Source organism: Chiloscyllium punctatum, chromosome 39, assembly GCF_047496795.1.
Source record: "Chiloscyllium punctatum isolate Juve2018m chromosome 39, sChiPun1.3, whole genome shotgun sequence".
In the NCBI taxonomy this organism is placed as follows: Eukaryota; Metazoa; Chordata; class Chondrichthyes; order Orectolobiformes; family Hemiscylliidae; genus Chiloscyllium; species Chiloscyllium punctatum.
In genome coordinates, this window is record NC_092777.1 from 47,327,558 (window position 1) to 47,350,251 (window position 22,694).

At 40.0% G+C, this 22,694-nt stretch overlaps 1 protein-coding gene across 1 annotated transcript in view; it reads left to right on the forward strand.

Annotated features, from left to right (window-relative positions):
* Positions 1–22,694, forward strand: part of arsg (arylsulfatase G) — a 61,832-nt gene that overhangs the window by 22,126 nt on the left and 17,012 nt on the right. Inside the window, exons 5-9 of the mRNA XM_072558644.1 lie at positions 2,825–2,962; positions 4,344–4,540; positions 14,116–14,196; positions 16,318–16,426; positions 18,291–18,411. Coding sequence (XP_072414745.1) covers positions 2,825–2,962; positions 4,344–4,540; positions 14,116–14,196; positions 16,318–16,426; positions 18,291–18,411 — 646 coding nt within the window. The remainder of the gene's footprint in view (positions 1–2,824; positions 2,963–4,343; positions 4,541–14,115; positions 14,197–16,317; positions 16,427–18,290; positions 18,412–22,694) is intronic.

A 22,694-nucleotide genomic window follows, 5' to 3' on the forward strand; every position in this document is an offset into this window, starting at 1 on the left:
AACATTTGTTATTAGTACTTTTCTTCTAGGTTGTGTTCTTCAGTAATAAGGATTGTACATGTAAAATATTACAGCAGTGGTGTAGGGGAAGTTCTGAAGAAATTAACCCCCAGTTTGATAAAATAACATAGAAGGAACTACATTTGGTAGCCCTGGAATCTTAATTGCAGAGAGCATGATGCTCAGTTAACCTATGTCCATTGACTGCCATGCAAGCAGCATGACAACTTCATGCAGCCTTCTGTTCTGAATACTTTCAATGTTCAGCCAGTGCAAACCACACTGTTGGTTGGCTGGGACTGGAACAGGGAGCCAGTATTAGGTGTGGCTCGCACCAATTTAAGTTACCCTGCAGTGTTTAAAGCTAGCCTGCATCCAGCCGGCAGGTCAGAGACTGGGAATTCGGCAATGAGTAACTCACCTCCTAACTCCTGTAAGCCTCTCCAACATCTACAAGTACAAGTCCGGAGAGTGATGGAATACTCTCCACTAACCCTGGATGACTGCAACTCGCACAACACTCAAGAAGCTTACTGCATTCTAAGACAAAACAGCTTGCTTAATTAACAGCCCCTCCACAGCTTAAACGTTCACTGCCTTCTTGTGCAGTCATGATATGGAGGTGCTGGTGTTGGACTGGGATGGATTTAGTTAAAAGTTGCACGTTATGGTCCAACAGGTTTATTTGGAAGTACAAGCTTTTGGAGCACTGCTCTTTCGTCAGGGTAGATAGTGGACTACTGGGTAGTCTACTACCTGATGAAGCACTAGCTACCCGATGAAGGAGCAGTGTTCCAAAAGCTTGTACTTCCAAATAGACCTGTTGGACTATAACCTGGTGTTGTGCAATTTTTAACTTCCTGCATGGTGGCAACAGTGTATACTGTCATCAAACTGTATTTGGCCACTCACCAGCGTTCCTTAAACAGCATCTTCCAAACCTGTAGCTTCTGCAACCTAGAGGGACAAAGATAGCAGAACATCACCATTTGCAGATTCACCACCATGACAGTCTGAACCTGGGTCTATAAAGCAAACCTTCACTGTTGCTGGGACAAAACCTGGATCTCCCTAAAGCACTTTGGGATGTGTTTACATCAGATGGGCTGCACACTTTAAAGGTCCACAATGGATGGGTAATAAATGCTGACTTTGCCAGCAGCGCATATCTTTATTTTCATTTATTGAATGTAAGAGGACAGAACTGAGTTGAAAAGAGGAGGGAAAATAATGATTGAAATTAAAATATAGATACAAATGTTCAAATCAGAAATTCTCAAGAACCTGGGTTGGAGGTACACAGTGTCTCAGAGGAGCTGAAGGAAATTACAAAGATAGGAAGGAATGAAGTTAGAGGGACTAAAAATATTAAAATCCTCAAGCAGGATTTTAAAATTGAGGCATTTGTTTCTCAGTGTAAATCAATGAGCACAGTGGTAATGTTTGAATGTGTATGATGTAAGTTAGGAATAAGCAGCAGAGATTATGATGTCCTTAAATTTACCAAGCTTAGATGATGGGAGGCTCATCAGAATTTCATTAAAGAAAACAAATCTAGAGGTAAAAACCAATCATTCAAGTAATAGTTTCAGTGGCAAATGAGTTAAGGTTGGGGGTGGAGTTGGCAAACATTACACAGCCAAAAGTAAGTGGACTTCGTGATGGCATGCATATATGGTTGAGAGCTCAGGTTAGGAATTGTCTGGGTCAGCAAAAAGCAAATTGCCTGGGAGTGAGTTGGGGCCTGATTTTATCATAGGATGGATCTTCAGTGATTTAAAATCTCATTTTGGAGTCAGTGGCTGTGCAATGGGTTTGTGGCAGTAGCTTTAGACAATAGCTTAAATCTTTGAAATATTTTGTTGGAGGAAGTCTTGCTCGTCCTGCAGTACTAGATGTCTGACAAACAACCTGACAATCTCTTTTGGCAATTGCTTACTAATGAGTATGATTGTCTACCTAGAAAACACCATGGCTCTGATCATGGGTTCTGTAGTTTCTTGCATGGCTGAAGAACTTGATCCTAGTGCCATACCTCCAACCACACATTTGGTAAGCATTTCTGGGACATGGAGTTTGTTCTTGACCTAGAGATCATTCCTTTCTCTAATTCCTTTTCTGAAATTCCCCTTGCCAGGGAATCTAGAATTAATGGCATGATCAAGAGGTAAAGGTAGGTGTAATCACCCTGATGTGAAGATGTTCTGCTTCTTGAAGATGACACCAAGCAGCAGCATGGAGATGTGAACTAAGAGAATGATAAATCTTCAGAGGACACTAGAGATAGCTGTGAGATTAGGAAGAGAAGCCACTGCAGTAAATTCTCTGTGACTTTGATTTGAAAGATAAAAATAACAGAACTCACTGCAGGCCTGTCCAGCCGAGGGACAGTGGAGAGGCATTTCAGGAAGAGAGCATGGTCTACTCTGTTAAAGACTGTAGACAGGTCAAGAAAGAGGAAGAGGGATAGTTTGCCTTTATCACAGTCATATAGAATAGGATTTGTGACTTTAAAACCTGCTTCAATTCTGTGGTGGAGCAGAAACCTGGTTAGAGGGATTCACATGTAGAGTTCTGGAAAATATGGATTTTGGATGTGATATTAGATTCAAGGACGTTAGAGACAGAATGGAGATTCAAGATTGTGACATACGTATACCTTATGTATGTCAGCAAAAGGTGTAATCCTTCTTAAAACAGCATTTTGAAAATATTGCTTGCAACTGGTCAGAATTTATATGGTAAAGGTCTTTTGAATTTCAAAACTTTTTGAATATCTTAACTGACACCAAGACTAAGCCATCATGTTTTGCTTCCTGTCTAGCTGTGGACGCAAGACGTGTATTACAAATGTCGCAGTGCCACTCCTTGAAAACCAAAGGATAATAGAACAACCAGTCAATCTCAGCAGCCTGGCAGAGAGATATGCAGAGAAAGCTGTACGATTCATCCAGAAAGCAAGGTGAGTGGAAGCCTGATGTTTATTGAGGTAAGGGAAAGGTAATGTTTAATGCTGTAATTCACTGAAAATAATCTACCCTCAAGTAAATCATCACCTATAGTTGCTGTGATTCGATACAATGAAAATAAAAGTCACAAAACTACCCAGTGTAATCTCCAGTCATGACGGTACTGATATGCTACAGGTATATGTCGTTCAGTACACAGCATGGTGCTGTGGTTATCTTGAACCAGGCACTGCATCCTCTTTATCAATGGTTGAACACCAGGTTCACGTCAGATGTCTACACAGAGGTAATAAGTGATACAAGAAACTAGGGAACATGACAGTGCACGTGTTAGATCACAAATTGATCACAAATTTGATCACAGAGTTTGTCTTCCTTGCAAAACCTATTTTTAAAATATATTTTGCTTAAGAGTTTATTTACGTCCTCCCCCAGGTGAGTTGCTCCCTTATAACCCAACCAAGTAATTACTTTTGTCCACTCTGTTTTAACACAGGGACATTGCATAAATGGGGAACAGAGACAACAGAGCTAAAACTGAATCTCCCTGCCTGATCCATGCTTGTCAGGGCACTGATGCTTTTTGTATATGCTATCCCTGAACATGGTTTTTGGTTCAGAATCTAGCAATGCCAAACACTGTGACATTAACTATTCTGTGCAGAATTTAAGGGAGGATTGAACTCAATACATTATTAACGTGCATAACCAAGGTTATATAAAGCTTTGCAATGTAAGTTTTTTTTTTCACATATTCTTCATTAATAATTAAATCCAGTTTTAAAGCCGTGATCCCTGAGGGAAATGAGAACTTGAAAAAGAATGGATTGTGGACACTGCTGAGTGAAATATCACTTCAATTTTCCTGAGTGATTTGTTTCTCATTCTCCATATTCAATGGAGTAACAGGAGAGGGAACTTTTACTAATCAAAAGATTGCTGAGGAGAATTATGGTGTTTGAAGTTTGGTATTTTTCTGTATAGCTCAGCGCATGACTGGATTACATAAACATGTTTTGAGCTACAACATGTAGCATATATACAGCATATATCTTCCAGATTTAAAATGAGTTGTTTTATTTCTGTTTTATGCCAAAGAAGCAGTTTGAGGCTTCCCCAGTCTCACTGATGTTAAGCATGACTGGAACTTGTGTCCATTAAAAGGTATCAGAGGTTCTTATACCATCAGTTAGATCTTAATTTGACCTGATCTTTGTAAAGTAAAGAAGCTGATTTGAACATTGAGTAAACTTTCTGTGTTATCAGATGCTTACATCATCAAGGCCTTAGTTGCCACATTATCAGATTACACTTTTTAAAAGCAATCTTCATTATCTCCTGATCCTGTTGACTTTCCTGTTCTGTTTCTCTCAGGGAGAGTTTACATCCATTCTTCTTGTACTTTGCCCCGGCCCACATGCATGTTCCTTTACCGTATAATTCTCGATTTGCTAACACTTCCAAACGTGGGCCATATGGAGACAGTCTACGAGAGTTGGACCATGTCATTGGGCGGATACTGGAAGCAGTTAATACAGATTTTCGCGAAAACACACTTGTGTGGTTTGCTGGTACGTTCTTACAGTTCTGTTACTTTGAAATCATGTCAGTAGTAGTCAATGAGGTTGATGTTGGAATTGTTTCCACTGAAGATACAGCATAGCACTTCTCTATTCTTTCTGATAAGCCCTAGGTCATTCCTCAGTAGGGTGGGAATGTTGGTGGTCTACTTCACCTGTCTAGATTATACTCTAACTATTTATTATAAAAGTTGCCTTCCATTTTTTTTCTAAGGTACTTTTCAGTAAAATGCACACACTCAGCATCTCCAACAGTTTTATTGGAGAATGCATAGCAGTTCATTTCCAGATTGCATTCTTGGCATGCTCACTCTGTTCATTCATTCTGCACCAGAAGCATACAAATTGGATTAAATTAAACCTGATTTAGTGTCCATTTTAAATTTATGTCACTTTGTGGTATAAACATGAAAATTAAATTTAAAAATCGCCTTGGATTGAACAACTCTGAAGCCTGCATCAATCAGTCACTCTTACCCAACTTTGTAAAACCAAAATACTGCAAATGTTGGAAATTTGAGATAAGGATATTAAGTGCTGGAAATGCTCAGCAGGTCTGACAGCAGCTGTGAGAGACAAAGAGAGTTAATGGTTCAGGATAAGGATCTTCACCATAATCAATCTTATTTGATTTAATCTTGAATCCTGGAGGTGAATAACTATAGCTGAAAAATGTGTTGCTGGAAAAGCGCAGCAGGTCAGGCAGCATCCAAGGAGCAGGAGAATCGATGTTTTGGGCATAAGCCCTTCTTCAGGAATGAGGAAGGTGTGCCAAGCAGGCTAAGATAAAAGGTAGGGAGGAGGGACTTGGGGGAGGGGCGTTGGGAATGCGATAGGTGGAAGGAGGTTAAGGTGAGGGTGATAGGCCGGAGAGGGGGTGGGGCGGAGAGGTCGGGAAGAAGATTGCAGGTCAAGATGGTGGTGCTGAGTCCAAGGGTTGGGACTGAGATAAGGTGGGGAAAGGGGAAATGAGGAAGCTGGAGAAATCTGCATTCATCCCTTGTGGTTGGAGGGTTCCTAGGCGAAAGATGAGGCGCTCTTCTTCCAGGCGTCGTGTTGCCAAGGTCTGGCGATGGAGGAGGCCAAGGACCTGCATGTTCTTGGCGGAGTGGGAGAAGGAGTTAAAGTGTTCAGCAATGGGGCAGTTGGGTTGATTTGTGCAGGTGTCCCAGAGGTGTTCTCTGAAACGTTCCGCAAGTAGGCGGCATGTTTCCCCGATGTAGAGGAGACCACGTCGGGTGCAGTGGATGCAGTAAATGATGTGTGTGGAGGTGCAGGTGAATTTGTGATGGATATGGAAGGATCCCTTGGGGCCTTGGCTGAATAAATATCCTAGCTGAATAACTATAGCCATTTTCATAAATAGGCAATGATGACTTTTTTAATATAACATAAAAACATTGTAATGCTTTTCAGATGTCGAATACTTTAATATTGCAATTAAATTGAACATGTTTCTAATATTCAGCTCAGCTTTGAATCCCTTCTACCACAAAATGAAATAATTTCTCAAGGAAAAGTTATCTGAAACTTGGGAAGAAATTCAAAAAGTCCAGTGAGTTGAAGAACCAGCTTTTTGAATAGAGATGATCCCACAAAAAGTAAATTTTGTACAATAGCTGGTTAATAAAGCAAGCCATGGCCCATGGTTTGGATACTAATTTCTCAAAAAGCCAATACTGCTGGACCACTGGTTCCTACAACCAGTGGTGTCCTGTTTAAATGAAGAAAACACAGAATTTATGGCTAACTAAAGGAGATTAAAATCAGATCTTGATAACGTCAGGTCAACAGCCCTAACATCAGTTGTGTCAAAGCTCATGGACTTCGAGTGAACAAGAATCTGTTGCAACATCCCAATCACAATAACCCATTGTCTGTTCATTAGTTTATCTTCTAGTAAACTACTTTACTTCTTTGTGTTCTAGTTCTCCAGTCCAAATACAAATGATTATCATTGTCCATTACAAAATTGGAACAGTGCTTCTCAGCAATCACTAAGCCTTTCTGGTCTTTACTTTTCAACCTTGTTTACGTCCTGTCTTTGGTCCTTGGCCGTTTAGTTAATTTTCTGACTGAAATGAATAGGATAGTCCAACTCTATTAAGTTGGCTAATTAGAGATACTGAGATACCATAGCACAGAATGAGACCATTCAGCCCGCTAAGTCTATGATGACTCTCTGTAGGACAGCCCAATGGGTCTTATTCCCAGATCTATCCCTGAAAGTGCCTTTCTCTCAGATGCCCATCCAAATTCTTTCAGAAATCGTTGAAAGGCAGATTATTATTTGAATAGTGATAGATTGGGAAAGGGGGAGATGCAACGAGACTTGGGTGTCATTATTACACCAATCGCTGAAAGTAAGTATGCAGATGCAGCAGGCAGTGAAGAGGGTATTTGATATGTTGGTCTTCAAAGCTGGATGATTCGAAAACAAGGAGCAGGGATGTCATGCTGCAGATATACAGGGCCTTGGTGAGACTATACCTGGAGTATTATGTGCAGTTTTTGTCTCCTTATCTGAAGAAGGATGTTTTGGCTATACAATGGAAGTTTACCAGACTGATTCCTGGGATGACACATGAGGAGACACTGGATGGTTTCAGACTATATTTATTGGAGTTTAGAAGAATGAAGGAGGATATTGTAGAAACCTATAAAAGTCTAACAGGACTTCACAAGTGAAAGGCAGGAAGAATGTTCCCAATGATTCTGGAGGCCAGAGCCAGGGGTCACAGTCTGAGGATATGGAGTAGGCCATTATGACTGTGATGAGGAGAATTTTTTTCACCCAGAGAGTGGTGAGCTTGTGGAATTCTCTGGCACAGAAAGTGGTTGATACCAAATTGTGAAATGTTTTCGAGAGGAGTTAGATAATATTCTTGGGACTAAAGGAATCACAGGGTCTGGGGAAAAAGCGGAAATAGGGTACTGAGTTAGATGATCAACCATGATAATATTGAATGGCAGAGTAGGCTTGTAGGGCTGAAGAGCCTAATCTTCCTCCCATTTTCTATGTTTCTATTCATCATCTTTGTTTGCCCCACCATCACAGGCAACAAGCTCCAGGTTATTCCACTTTCTGTATTAAAAAGAGTTCTTTCCCATATCCCCTTGCCCCTCATCCCTAAAACCTTAAAGATCTAGCCCCATTCATATCAAATGATGAGAACAGCTTTTCTTTGTCTAACTTGTCTAAACTCATCATAATCTGATACATTTCTGCCAAATCTCCCCCAGTCTCCTCTGCCCCAAAGTGCCACTGCTTCTCCAAATTAACCTTATCACTAAGACACATAATCTTATTTGCTAATTCTCCCCTGCACTCTGTTACAACCAATAGGTTCCCCTCTTTCAATCCTCTTCATTTGACAGTGATTTTATGTTCTTCTTAGCAGGAGAATGCTTTTCTTTCTAATAAGAATGCGGTTACCAAATGTCTGTTGTATCAGTAAGGGGTCAATTACAAATTTTTCTTGAGTGAAGGAAGGAACAATTGTATTACAGAAAAATAATGGAGATGTGGCATCAAGCATTCATTGACACAGGTACAAACTTAAAAGATTATGGTGTTCGATGTGACAGGAGGATGAAAGGAATAGACATTTTACAGTCCTTGAGGTATGCATTTTTAACCAGAGACCACGATTATTTAATTGATGTCTTGTATTGTTGTCAGAAGGAAACACTTCAGTTGTATGTCGGGTTCTCTTTGTTCTGATGTTCCTTTTAACCAGCTTTGTTAACAGACAGATTTCCTTCTAGAGAGGCTGAGCAAGAACACTTTCTCCAACTTGTTCCAGTGCTGCCAAAAGCACTCCCTGAACTAGGTTTGTGAAATCTAATATTTGAGTTAATTAGTTCCAAATTTGTTAATTCCAGGCAATGCCTTCCACCCACAATATGTGAAACTTCTCATTCAGGTGTAAATCAAACCACAAAATCAGTGTTTATTCATGCTTAACTAAGTGAACTAGTTTCAGTGTCTTTTGATAAAAATACTGATTTCAGTTCAGATGATTTAATTTAATCCATGTTAGTTTCACACAGGTTGGTTAATCTCTGTGGTCAGTAGAATGCTGTGGTCATTTTAAGTAAGTGTTTTTCTTTTACAAACCTATTTCAGTCCATGGAGGTCCCAGGGATTAAAATCAGATGATGCAATTTGAAAAATCAATAATCCAACGTTTTCATTGTTATGCCACACTCAGGGCCCTTTCTATCATTCCTAAAGTGCTGGATTCAATACCCCGATTTCATAACATCTTACTTATGGCAACATCTTCAATAAATTCTGTTTCTGGTTTCTGTGGAAAATGCAAATATTTAATTATTATAAAAGAATGAGTGTTAAATAATCACACAACAATACCACACAGGAACTCACTTGACTCATTCTTGGTCATTAATCACGGGAAAGGTTTAGGTCATAATTTTAGTGAATTCCAAAACTTTACATTTATTGATGAAAAAGGATACATTTTGTCAAAACTTGCATTCACCAAGGCATACATGAGAAAACCAATATAAATGGTGAAACTGTGCTTCATTCTGTGTGAACTGAACATTAGTTGGAAAGTGGACTCTGTTTGGTAGAAGCATTACCATGAAGAATTCACTAGTCAGATAGTTTGTGACAGTTAACTGCCAAGTTTTGTTTAAATTTAAACTAGGTAAGTGGCTTTGATTGGTCAATGCATTGTCCTTTGGAATGAACCAGAGAATGGCCATTGCCCCTTTTATTAAGTTGAATCTGTCTCCAAAGAACAGAACCTTGTATGTTAATATCGGTAACTTCTAGTATGCACAAATATATTAATGCAAGCATGATTGACAATGTTAAATTGGTTGTCAGCATAATTCTTAGTATGCTTAGCAAATGTTGTTCAATGTGGAATCGCATTTAATATTGGATGTTGATTTCTGAGTTTTGCAAAATGGTTGGATAAGGTCTGATATGATCCACCAGTCTTTGGGCCAAGTGACTTAATTGCCTAGCATCATCCCACCACTGAGGTTCACTGAAACACATTGCTCATTTGTGCAATAGGCTGAACATCTTCCTGGTTTGACAGTGCACCTCATTTGTGGGAAAATATCACTCATGTTGTTATGGCATAGGATCAGTGTGAAACAGCCATTGTCTCTTGCTCAGATTTTTGACATGGCTTGCCCTTCCAGGGTAATCTGGTTTTCCTTGTTGTATAATCTGCCAGGATGTTCTCTCTCACAAACCTATCTCTATTGATTAATGTTCATGTTTGCATATCTACAGTTCTATGTACTAGAGAGTTGTCTTTTTTGGGTGACCCCAAGTTCTTTGCTGACCATGCAAACTGATGCTGGAATAAGATGTATCACAATTTTTCTACAAAAATGTGAGAGCCCTGTATATTGCACAAACTCACAAATTTTCTGTCTTGAAAAATATCCAAGTCTATCTCAGATTACCCTTTTCTCATAAATATAAAATGTTATCTCACCCTGTACATTGATAAGTGCATGATGTAAAGCTTCCAAAAAGCTTTTACAGCAATGCTATTTACTTAGTATTTATTTAATATTTACTGAATACTTAGTATTAAAGTATCAAGCAAGTGCTAATCAAGTACTATGGATAATATGGTATTTCATCAAGATGCTATATGTACAAGAATGATATAGAGTCATAGAGATATACAGCATGGAACCAGACTCTTCGGTCCAACCTGTCCATGCCGAGCAGATATCCCAACCCAATCTAGTCCCACCTGCCAGCACCCGACCCATATCCCTCCAAACCCTTCCTATTCATATACCCATCCAAATGCCTCTTAAATGTTGCAATTGTACCGGCCTCCACCACATCCTCTGACAGCTCATTCCATACACGTACCACCCTCTGTGTGAAAAAGTTGCCCCTTAGGTCTCTTTAATATCTTTCATCTCTCACCTTAAACCTATGCTCGCTAATTCTGGACTCCCCGACCCCAGGGAAAAGACTTTGCCTATTTACCCGGTCCATGCCCCTCATAATTTTGTAAACCTCTATAAGGTCACCCCTCAGCCTCCAACGCTCCAGGGAAAACAGCCCCAGCCTGTTCAGCCTCTCCCTATAGCTCAAATCCTCCAACCTTGGCAACATACTTGTAAATCTTTTCTGAACCCTTTCAAGTTTCACAACATCTTTCCGATAGGAAGTAGACCAGAATTGCATGTAATATTCCAACAGTGGCCTAACCAATGTCCTGTACAGGCGCAACATAACCTCCCAACTCCTGTACTTAATACTCTCACCAATAAAGGAAAGCATACCAAACGCCTTCTTCACTATCCTATTATCTGCGACTCCACTTTCAAGGAGCTATGAACCTGCACTCCAAGGTCTCTTTGTTCAGCAACACTCCCTAGGACCTTACCATTAAGTGTATAAGTCCTGCTAAGATTTGCTTTCCCAAAATGCAACACCTCACATTTATCTGAATTAAACTCCATCTGCAACCTCTCAGCCCATTGGCCCATCCAGTCCAGATCCTGTTGTAATCTGAGGTAACCCTCTTCGCTGTCCACTACACCTCCAATTTTGATGTCATCTGCCAACTTACTAACGGTACCTCTTATGCTTGCATCCAATTCATTTATGTAAATGACAAATGACAAAGATCCTTGTGGCACTTCACTGGTCACAGGCCTTCAGTCTGAAAAATGTACAGGTATGATTCAGATTAGCAAAGCAAAGCCATCAGGAACATCAAGAGACAAGATAAAACTAAACTGGAGTCCCAGACTAACCACACAAACACATGCCAACTGTAGCAAGGCTCCCACGATATAACAGTCAACAAGATGAAGTCGAGTAGAATCACTGGCAACAATGCATCCTTTTCCAATGAGCTAAATGTATTCTATGCCTTGAACAGAAGGTCAGTGAAATGGTATCACATACTTCAACAGCTTCAGGGGATCCTGTACCCACAGACAACATTGCCTTCTTGCTGCAGATGTACAGGGCCTTCTTGAGAGTGAACACATGGAAAGCGACTGGCCTGAATGGAGTCCCCGGCCATGCACCCAGATCCTGTGTTGATCAGCTGGCAGGAGTATTCACTGACATCTTTAACTTCTCCTTACTCTGATCTGAGGTTCCCACTTACTTCAAGAACGCCACTATCATCCCAAGGCCAAAGAAAAATCAGGCAATGTGCCTTAATGACTTCCCCCAGGTGGCTCTGACGTCCATCATTATGATGAGCTTCAAGAGGTTAGTCATGGCACACGTCAATTCCAGCCTCCCAGATTGCCTTGATCTGCACAATTCGCCTCCTGTCGCAACAGGTCCTTGGTAGATGCCATCTCCCTGGCCCTACACTCATCCCTGGAACATCTAGGTCACCTATGTCAGACTCTATTTGTTGCCTTTAACTCTGCCTTCAATAGTATTATTCCAACCAACCTCATCTCCAAACTCTGAGATGTAGGAATCTGCACTCCCCCCTGCAAATGGATCCTCGAATTCCTGACCCACAGTCTGCAATCAGTAAGGATAGGTGACAACACTTCCTCCATGATAATCCTCAACACTGATTCCCTGCAAGGCTGCGCCTCAGTCCCTGACTTATTCCTTATACACTCACAACTGTGTGGCCAAATTCTGCTCTAACTCCATTTACAAGTTAGCTGATGACACCAACATTGGGGGTCAGATCTTAAACAATGTCAAGACAGAGTACAGGAACGAGATTGAATGCTTAGTGGCATGGTCTAAAGACAACAATCTCTCCCTCAATGCCAGCAAAATGAAGGAGCTGATCATTGACTTCAGGAAGCAGAGTGGAGGACGTGCCCCTGTCTACATCAGTGGTGCTGAGGTTCAAGTTCCTCAGAGTAAATGCCATCAACAATCTATCCTGAGCCATCCATGTTGACACTATGGTCAAGAAATCACTCCAATGCCTCTACTTCCTCTGAAGGCTAAGGATATTTGGCATATCTGCAATGACTCTTACCAATTTTTATGGATGCATGATAGAAAACATCCAGATGCATTGTAGCGCGGTGTGGCAACTGCCAGGCCGAAAACTGCAAGAAATTACGAAGAGTTGTCAATGCAGCCCAGTCCATGATGCAAACCAGCCTTCCATCCATTGACTCCATCTATATTTCCTGCTACCTTGGGAAAGCAGCCAATATAATCAAAGAGTCCTCCCACCTCAGTTATATTCTGTTCCACCCCCTTCCATTAGGCAGAAGATACAAAAGTTTGAAAACATATACCAACAGATTCAAGAACAGCTTTGTCCCCGCTTTTATCAGACTTTTAAACTGACCTCTCACGTATGAAAGTTGATCCTTCTCTGCATCTTCTCTGTTGCTGCAACACTGTATTCTGCATTCTGTTCCATTGCCATGATGTACTTAGGTAAGCTATAATTTGCCTGATTTAGCACTCAAAACAAGACTTTTCACCATATCTCGGTACATGTAACAATGATAAATCAAATTAAGTCACATCAATCAAAACATTTGGAATTTACAAAGTTTTCTTCCTTGCTTCGACTTTTTTTTTGTATTTCCTTGTTTAATCGTACTTGACTTTACACAGCAGAGATGGGAGCAAGTTGACCTGTGGTAGACATGTTTTTGATGAAGCCACACCCTCATCTTTGGATTCACCTGTTTTGTTTCCTGCCGAAGGGTATTCTGTAAAATTCAACCAACGATGTGGAAACTTTACATGTCAACAAATTATCTAATTGGACAGTTCTTTGGAACACACAACACCATGCCAATCAATGCACTGCACCAGATATTTAAAATATTTAGTGGTGAGCTGAACTTTGAAATTTGTGAGGTTGTGAAAATGTTGCCTGCACATGATAGCTGTTACAGCTATTCTGAATGACAATGTCATGATGAAGCACATGCTGTCTTTAACTGCAATGAACAGTATTTATATTACTTTTATTACATATACTTGTGGCAATCATTTGGTCTGTTCATGACTACACAGAAAATGTCAACCAGGATACGAGAACTGATTTATGAGAGAATGGAATATCTTTGTTTTAAGTTCCAGAAAACATTCAGATTGCATATTACAGTTACTACACCATGATCCAACTCCACAATTCAGTTTCAGCATTTGAAAAACAGATCAGATATCCCTATGCTATTTATACCAACAGACAGTTCCATCTGAGGTCTTATTTCTTACTTCTGAACTTTGAGTCAGATTATCATTAAAATTGCATTGTAGATGAACAGTGGCAGGAGCTAGTAAAGGAAAAATTCACATAAAGGTCCAACAATTATTCACACTAGTGTGTAACCAAATCCACACCAGAATGTGATGCTAAAAAGTCTGTTTTACTGGCCGCCTTCTGTGTTTTCTATTGAAGGCTTAATTACAATTGGAAACTGACTGCATGAAAAATCACAGACAGTAGTTTGCATCTGACCACTGTGTAACAGTATCCAGTATTTGTCCCTGAGCCAACTTTAACATAAATTACATCTGGGTTGAATATTTTGAAATTTACACTCCTCTTCTTCAAGATGACTTTTTACATCTGTTTCCCATGCAGGTGACAATGGTCCGTGGACTGAGAAATGTGAATTTTCTGGAAGTGCAGGTCCATTTGTGGGAGCGTGGCAGACAAACAAAGGTAATAACTAGTTAAACAGTTGACAAAAGGAGAAACCGCCATTCATGAAGGTGAGATACAGTTTGGTGAAATGCCATATCATTCTAATGTTAATTCAGAAATGTACCCACATTTGAACATGTTAGGATGTGTTTTTGTTTCTTCTTGGGGTAGGATTTTGCTGTGGGTTTCTGGGATAGCCATTGACCTTAAATGAGAGAAGCTCTTGCTATGTAAAGGAACCTTCAGTCTTGCCTGATTTTTCCCAAATTGGCCAAAGAGTGTCGAGAAGTTGGACTTGCTGTCAGATTAAAGATGGCAGGTGAGCACTCAAAACCTGGAGGCCCAAAAGGAAGTCCAGCTGTATCATGATGCCTTTATAGACAAATGAGAGAAAGGACTGCTGAGATGGAGGAATCATCCTTCCAACTTTTTAATATTTAAAATCCAAGCCCCTTCAGCAGCTGGGGCACCATTGTGTAGGTAGGCAGGGAAGTCCTCAATGCCTGCAGTTTAAACACTGGCCTATATTCTGCTGTGAGAAGGCTCCCTAACGGCATTCCCCTGTTCTGTACCAGTTATCAGGATAAGGAAACTGACTGACAAGGATTCCATTCCTGTTAACTTTTGCATGTTATTCAACACAGCAACAACATAAGTCGCAGGACATACTTGAATTGCAATTTCTTCAAATTTCTTAACCTGATAATTAAAGCTGTGTACACTAGGTCTAATGTTTAGCAATTCATTCCTTCCCTTTAGTGATTTTATTTTGGAAAAATATACTTTATTCATAAATTATCCATAAATACTTGACAAAATAGTTCAAGTCAGATATTACAGGAAATAGAGTAAAAATGTCACATTTTCATTTGAACATTGCCCTCATAGGTGCCTCCATCAAGATGCAAGTTGAAATATTTGTTAAATATGACAATAATCTATTTACATTACAGTAAGAGCCATTAGTGTTTCCATAAGTTAATAGACACTTGGGATATCATTGCTAAAAAATCTTAAATGATAGCACACGCACTGAGACCCACTGTTCGTTGGTCGTGGCTGCCCAAAACTTTAGCATGTCCCTCAGTCCTGAACCTTTGAATGTGCTAGTTTGCTAGGTTGCAGTTAAATCTATGCTTTGAATGACCAATGTGTTTCAAGCAGACCAAAGAGCATCTTTTACTGAATTGATAGTCTTCCAGGCTGAGTTGATGCTTGTCTTAGAGCATGTGCCAGGTACCAGCCCATAGAGCACCATGTGCTGTGTCACGGAGCTGCTCGGGATGAACCTCAACAAAAACCACTGCACCTTTCTCCAGACCTTCTTTGCAAAAGCACATTTCAGAACACGATGTGCAATAGCCTCTTCACCACCACAGCCAGCATTTCGTGGCACAAAGAGACAAGGTGCGCATGAAAGATTTGATGGGTAGTGCACTAATGACTTTGACAGTTTGCTGAGGGAACCATCTGACAGCATTGACCGTTTCCTCCCCTCATGGGGCCTTTAGGTTGTTATGTGCTGAGCGCTGCCTGATGGACTTGTGGTGAAAAGTATCTTTCCGTACAGATATTTCCACAATGGGCCAGACCTCCACCACATGCAGCAACACCAACAGCACCTCACACCTGAAGACCAGGTTTTTACCTGAAGTGGAGAGAGAGTGGCATTCCCACGTGCTCAATTTCTGCATCATCTTGGCGTTAAGACTCCTTCAAAGTTTTACAAAGTTAAAAATCAAACAACACCAGGTTTATTTGGAAGCACTAGCTTTCGGAGAGCTGCTCCTTCATCAGGTGGTTGTGCTCAATGTTTTAGGCTGATAAGTTTACAGATAATCTGTAACTTCCTGTTTCCTCTCAATGTTTACAGTGCCAGAAGAAGTTTAGGTACAACAATGTCAATGCCATAACTTTGGTGAGTATGAGGACCACTCACTGTCAGGGAGTGAGGTAATATATCTGGTGAGTAACTAAGTCATACTCATCAGTGAGGTTGTAGACCTGATCGCACAATAGCTTGGAAACTCTCCATTTTCAGGAAAAGAATATCAATCCTGATAAATCTAATATGTGGAAACATATTATTGTTTCATTGACTACAATATTGTCTAATGCAATTTTATAAATTTTGTTTAGGTGGAAGTTCAACAAAAAAGACAACATGGGAGGGTGGCCATCGAGTGCCAGCAATAGCATATTGGCCAGGAAAGATCCCAGCTAATAGTACAAGTGACTCACTGCTCAGGTAAAGACAAGGAAACACTTCCATTTCTACAGTAAAATTTAACAACAGGATATTGTATAACAATAACATGCATTAACATATATCAAATTTAGGCTAGGTAATTGTCCCAGCATGCTTCACAGGATCATTGCAAAACAAACTCTGAGTTGCTTAAAGCAATATTAGGGCACATGGACAAAGCCTTGTTCGAAATATTAGGATTAAAGTAGAAAGAGCGGCTTAGGGAAGTAATTCCAGAGTTTGGGAACCATACTAATATATGATATGGCGACCCATTGATGGAGCTATTGAAATCAGCTTGCTCATAAAGCCAGACTTAGGTGTGTCAACTACTCTGAAAGTTGTGGGACTGAAGGATATTTCAGAAATAGGGAGAGACCAGGCCTCTAATGCATTCAAAACCAAGAACATATTTAAAATAAAGGTGCTGCATAAGCAGCAGTCAGTGCAGTTCAGCAAGTGCATGGGTAATGGGTGAACAGGATTTGGATGCAAGTAAGGGCATGGCTGCAGAGTTTTGAGTCAGCTCAGGTTTTCAGATGATAGAATGTGGGCTGCCAGCCAGGAATGCATTGTAAAAGACAGATCTATATGTAAAAAAGAAATGGATGAGAGTTTCAATGACAGATGGGTCCAGCCTAAGGTGGAGTTGGATGATGTCAATGAGATGGAAATAGATGTTGTGATGGCAATAAATCTAGTCTGAAGCTTATTTTAGTGTCAAATGTGGTAAAGAACAGTCTGGTTAAACTTCAGACAGTTGCGAAGGAAAGAGTTGAAGTCAGCAGCAAAGGAATGGAATTTGTAGTTGGAACTAAAAATAGTGGCTTCAGTTCCTCTGATATTTAGTTGAAAGAAATTTCTGCTGATCTTGAACTGGAAGTTGAACCAGTAGTCTGATCATTTTGTGACAGTGGAAGAGTCAAGAGAGATATTGTAAGGTAGTGTTAAATGTTATCATCTTACATATGGAAACTAGGGTTATGTTTACAAAATTGAAAAAAATCTGAACAGAATTTAAGGTTACTAGTTGGGCTTGAAGTCTGGTGCGTTTGCACTTGGTTCAATTGAACAAAATAGGCTACACCTATTCTCTAGTTCAATCTGTAGAACAGTACCTTGACCAACAGTCAGTTTGCCTGGTTTAAATTTAAACAAAGCTTGGCAGTCATCCAAAGTGCTTTTAAATGTGTTGATTTCATAATCATCTTCTTCAGCCTGGTAAATGGTCTCTGAACCTAGATACAGAATGGAATTCATTTAACTTAGTACTGCATATGAACGAACCACCAGTTTACTGTATGGTTTGTATGTAATGTGGTTTGATTCGTCAGTCTACATCTCATTGCCTAACCTTGCATACAACCAATAACTACTTAAACAAGATAATGAAAGATGCTAGTCCTCATTGAACCTCATTGCAGCAAGAGCCAGTGGTCTCAGGAGAAAGCTGCTAAAACAAACTAGAGCAAATATTTGCTTGTAATTGCCACTGAATTTCTGTTTAGTTTTTGTAGCCCTTGACGTCAGAGTTCTCTGAAATTTGAACTTTTTTTTAAACAGTTGTATTTACACATTCAATCCAGCTTCATTCATTCAGTAAAGATATGGAAGCATGGTCCTTTTATCTCTTGGACATGAGTTCAAATATAGTCATGATTACAGATGTAGTTAAATATACAAACTTACAAAGTAAAATAGAAAAGAAACTGAACATGTTCACTGCTTATCAAAGGAAGGTTCCTGAACATTAGGATCTTCCAATGAGGAAAAAATATGTTTTCTAAAATCAGGTTAAGAAAAGCCCTTTGTGATACGCAAATTTAAAATGCCTCAACCTAAAAAGATTTATATTTGTCTTTAGTGCTCTAGATATATTTTCTACCCTGATTTCACTGGCAAATGCAAGCCTGCCTCCAAACAGACGCTATGATAGTTTGGATATAACACAGGTGCTACTTGGCCAGTCAGACTGTGGTCATCAGGTAATGTTCGTTATTTTAATATAATTCAAATAAAGAGCTTTTTAAAAATGTATTAGCACATGCAAAACAACTTCCAAAAAAATTGATAACTTTTATAGTTGTTTCATAGTATATAATTGAGTATGGCTAAAAAAGACAATTTGTTAAATCTCATTGCCTTGGACTCATCAGGACAATTTGCAAGAATATCACTAAGGGAGAAACACAAAATTATACTGTGGCGAGGAGAGTGATGATTGGTTGGCAAGTGGACTCTAATTGGTAGAGGCTTTGCCATGGAGAATGAAACAATTAATGATAATTGCCAGTTAACGGCCAGAACTTGTTTAGATTTCAAACCAGGCAGATTGACTGTAGTCAGGGCATGCACTGTGAAATGAACCAGCTGTCACCTATTTTGTTGAGTTGAAACAAATGCAATGGATGCACATCTTTCTGTCTGCAAAGATCAGGACCCTGAATATTATTGTACACAGCTTTCAGTACATTAGATTTCCTACAGTATGGAAACAGGCCCTTCGGCCTAACAAGTCCACACCGACCCTCCAAAGAGTAACCCACCCAGACCCATTCCCCAACCCTATATTTACCCGTGAGTAATGCACCTGACATTATGGGCAATTTAGCAAAGCCAATTTCACCTGACCTGCACATTTTTGGATTGTGGGAGGAAACTGGAGCCCCGAGGAAATCCACACAGACATGGGGAGAATGTGCAAACTCCACACAGACAGGTGCCCGAGGTGGGACTTGAACCTGGGTCCCTGGCGCTGTGAGGCAGCAATGCTAACCACTGTGCCTGTCTCTTTGTGGGGTTTGTGGACCATTCTCGTTTCAGTCCTATTCTGATCTCTCCCCAAAACTCTTTCTTTGGTACTTTGATGATACTGTTGGTAGCTTTCCACACTCATTTGGAATTGAAAATTTTATCAATATTGCTTCCAATTTCCACCCTGCTCTCACCTTCACCTGGTCCATCTGTGACTCCTCAGCTCCTGAACTTATTGATACAAGGGTTAAAATGTTGCAAGTGAAGATATTCACTGATGGTTTCACAACGTTCAATATCATTCATGACTCCTCAGATACTGAAGCATCCCATGTCAATATGCAGCAAATCCCAGACAACAGTCAGGCCTGGGCTGATAAGTGGCAAATTACATTCGTGTCACACAAGTGTCAGACGATAACCATTTTCAACAAGATAAAATCCAGCCATTGCCTCTTGACATTCAATGGCATGACCATCACTGAATCCATCACTTATCATTCACCAGAAACTGCACTGGACGAGGCATATGAATATTGTGATTACAAGAGCTACAAGATCAAGCCAGCATGGGGAGAGTGAGTCTAACATGGCAGTGAGAGAGGTCATTGGCATCGATGGTACTCATCCTGAGTGGCAGTGAGAGCAGGGGCGGGCATCCCTGGGCAGTGTGGGGCAAGGTTGAGCCTGGAGCAGGCAAGGGTGTGCCCTTGTGAGGAGCATGAGCCCAACATGGCTAGGCATTTATCGACTGTGGTGTTGAACTTCTAACTATGTTTCTTTGTTTTTCTACATTTTAGTAAGAAGGGCTATAACATTTAGTTTTGTTTTCTTTGTTTTTCTGCTTTGTGCCAAGATTCTGTACCTAGGTACCTTACAAAGTCATGGAGATGTACAGCATGGAAACAGACCCTGTGGTCCAACTTGTTCATGCTGACCAGATATCCTAACCTAATCTAGTCCCAGTTGCCAGCACTTGTCCCATAATCCTCTAAACCCTTCCTATTCATATACCCATCCAGATGCCTTTTAAATGCTGCAATTGTACCTGCCTCCACCACTTCCTCTGGCAGCTCATTCCATACACGCACCACACTCTGCGTGAAAATGTTGCCTCTTAGATCATTTTTACATCCTTCCCCTCTAGTTCTGGACTCCCTCATCCCAGGGAAAAGACTTTTATACCTAAGACGGCGCCGTATGTAGTGACTTGTAAACCTTTCACTGTACTCATGTGAGTGCACGATAATAAACCAAATTCAAGACCAGAATTCTGTAGTGAGAACAAACTATCTGACTTCCTGAGGCAAAAGTCTGAACTATGATGGAATATTATTCACTTGTCTGGACGCATGCAGTTCCAATGACATTAAAGAAGCCCAATAGAATCCAGGCTCCTTTGACAGCATCTTCCAAACTGTGACATCTACCGCTTGGAAAGGTGAGTGTAACAGGTGGAAGAAAAGCTCGCCACCTGCAAATTCCTTTTCGATTCACACTCCAACCTGACTTCGAACTATATCACTGTTCCTCAACTGTAACTGGGCACAAATCCTGAAACTCCCTAACTGTTCTGTAGGTATGCCCACATCATGTGGATTATAATGGTTCAAGGTGCTAGCTTACTAGCACTTTTTCAAGGCCAAATTAGGGATATTGGCCTAGTCAATGATCCACTTGTCCCGTGAAATATTTGAAGAAATGTAAAATTAGTCGTCTTTCCCACAGAATCCCAATAGTCCAGAAGCCATATTTTGTCCATGTCTTGGGCAAAATTATTATCAAATACAGAACTAGCCAAGAAGATTTTCTTTGCATGTTTGAATGTAGTGACAGAGTGGTGGAGTATAATCTTAATTCTATGCATTGATGATTTAATACGGAGGTTAACCTCTCAGCTATTGGAAGCAAATAAGTTCAACTGTCCATCAGATGTTCTTGCATATTTCCTTATGACCTGTTCAAAGCAGATTTAATAAAGGCCAGTGAGTTGACCAACACTTTGGCCCATCATCAACACATGTTTTGGCTGTGAAGTGGCATATGCCACTGACAGAAGACACTTACAACATCTTCTGCAGAATCATTTGTTTGCACACAACTATATATTTTTTTCTGATTTATTTTCTTTCTATGTACTTTGATTCCCAACAGCCATCTTTGTCTCTCACTTGCACAGAAAATTATGTTCAGAAGTCAGATATTTGTGAAAACAATAAGCATTTACTCAACAACAGAGCTTCTTTTTATGGAGACCCATGTTGATGCTGCCAATTATCGGATTGAATAAGGCTGTATGGAAAATAGGCATTTCTCATAAGACCAAAAGTTAGACTTTTCATACCTGACATAATACTTGCATTTAGCAGATTCTTCTTTATAAACTGAAGCACTTGAAACTTTGTTTCCATTCTTAAACTCAGGTAGGTTTAGTCATATTTATTTTGCAGTGAAAGAGGAATAAAAATACAGGCATTCAAAACATACATTATAAAATAAACATTTGATGATTGTGAAGTTTCACATATCTACAATTGTCACAAATAGGCGGAGTTTACATCAAAACACCTTGACGTCTAGAATCCTAAAATATTACCCTTGTTTCTGTCATGCCAGTGAGCAGTTTTGTGGCTTAAAAATGGTAAGGACTGACTATTTTGTCTTCATTGATAACAAAGTGGTCATAAAAGATTAGTCGTAATAACAGAGATGAGTAGATGTGATTAGGGGAGACAGCGCAATCATGGAAAGGGAGGATGTCCTTTAGGATGCAAGGACAGAGTGAAAAATTAACTCCAATCAATTTAGTTAAATTTAGAATTACATTAGATTTGACTCATCCAATTAAAATCCCTTCTGCCTTCTCATTCCAGCACGGATTTGTAAAAGGCAGCTATTGTTTGACTAATTGAATATTTTCTGAAGTTACAGTGGAGTTTTATGAAGAGAGTGAAGTGGGGCTGTTGCTTGTTTGGATTATTGGAATGAATTTGACCAAGTTCAGCTGGAAAGGTTGGTGAAAAATTTGAGGATTATGGAACAGGTGGGTCAGTTTCAGCTTGGCTAAAATAATGGCTTAAAGAAAGAAGATAGCAAGTCAAATAATGATTTCCTGAAGGGGAAAATGGTAGACCGTGCAGTTAGGACTTTTGATCAGTGTGAGGACCACTGCTATTTTTGGTACAGAATGGAAGAGGGATCTAGTGGGGATCTTTGAAGGTGGATTAGTTTGAAATAAGAATGGGATCTTGGGTAGGGATGTTAGGCAGAAATTTTATAAAATTCTGATTAACCCACAACTAGAAAAGTGCATTTAATTCCATACTTTAGGAAAGGTGTGAGGAGTTTGAGAAGATGCGTGGATGATTTGCCAGAATGGTTCATGGAGTGAGGGATTTTAGCAACAAAATAGGTTGGACACGGTAATGTTTTCCTTGAGGAAAGGAGATTTGAAAGAGATGTATGGATTATGTATAGATTATGACAGATAATGAATGGATTATGACAGATTATG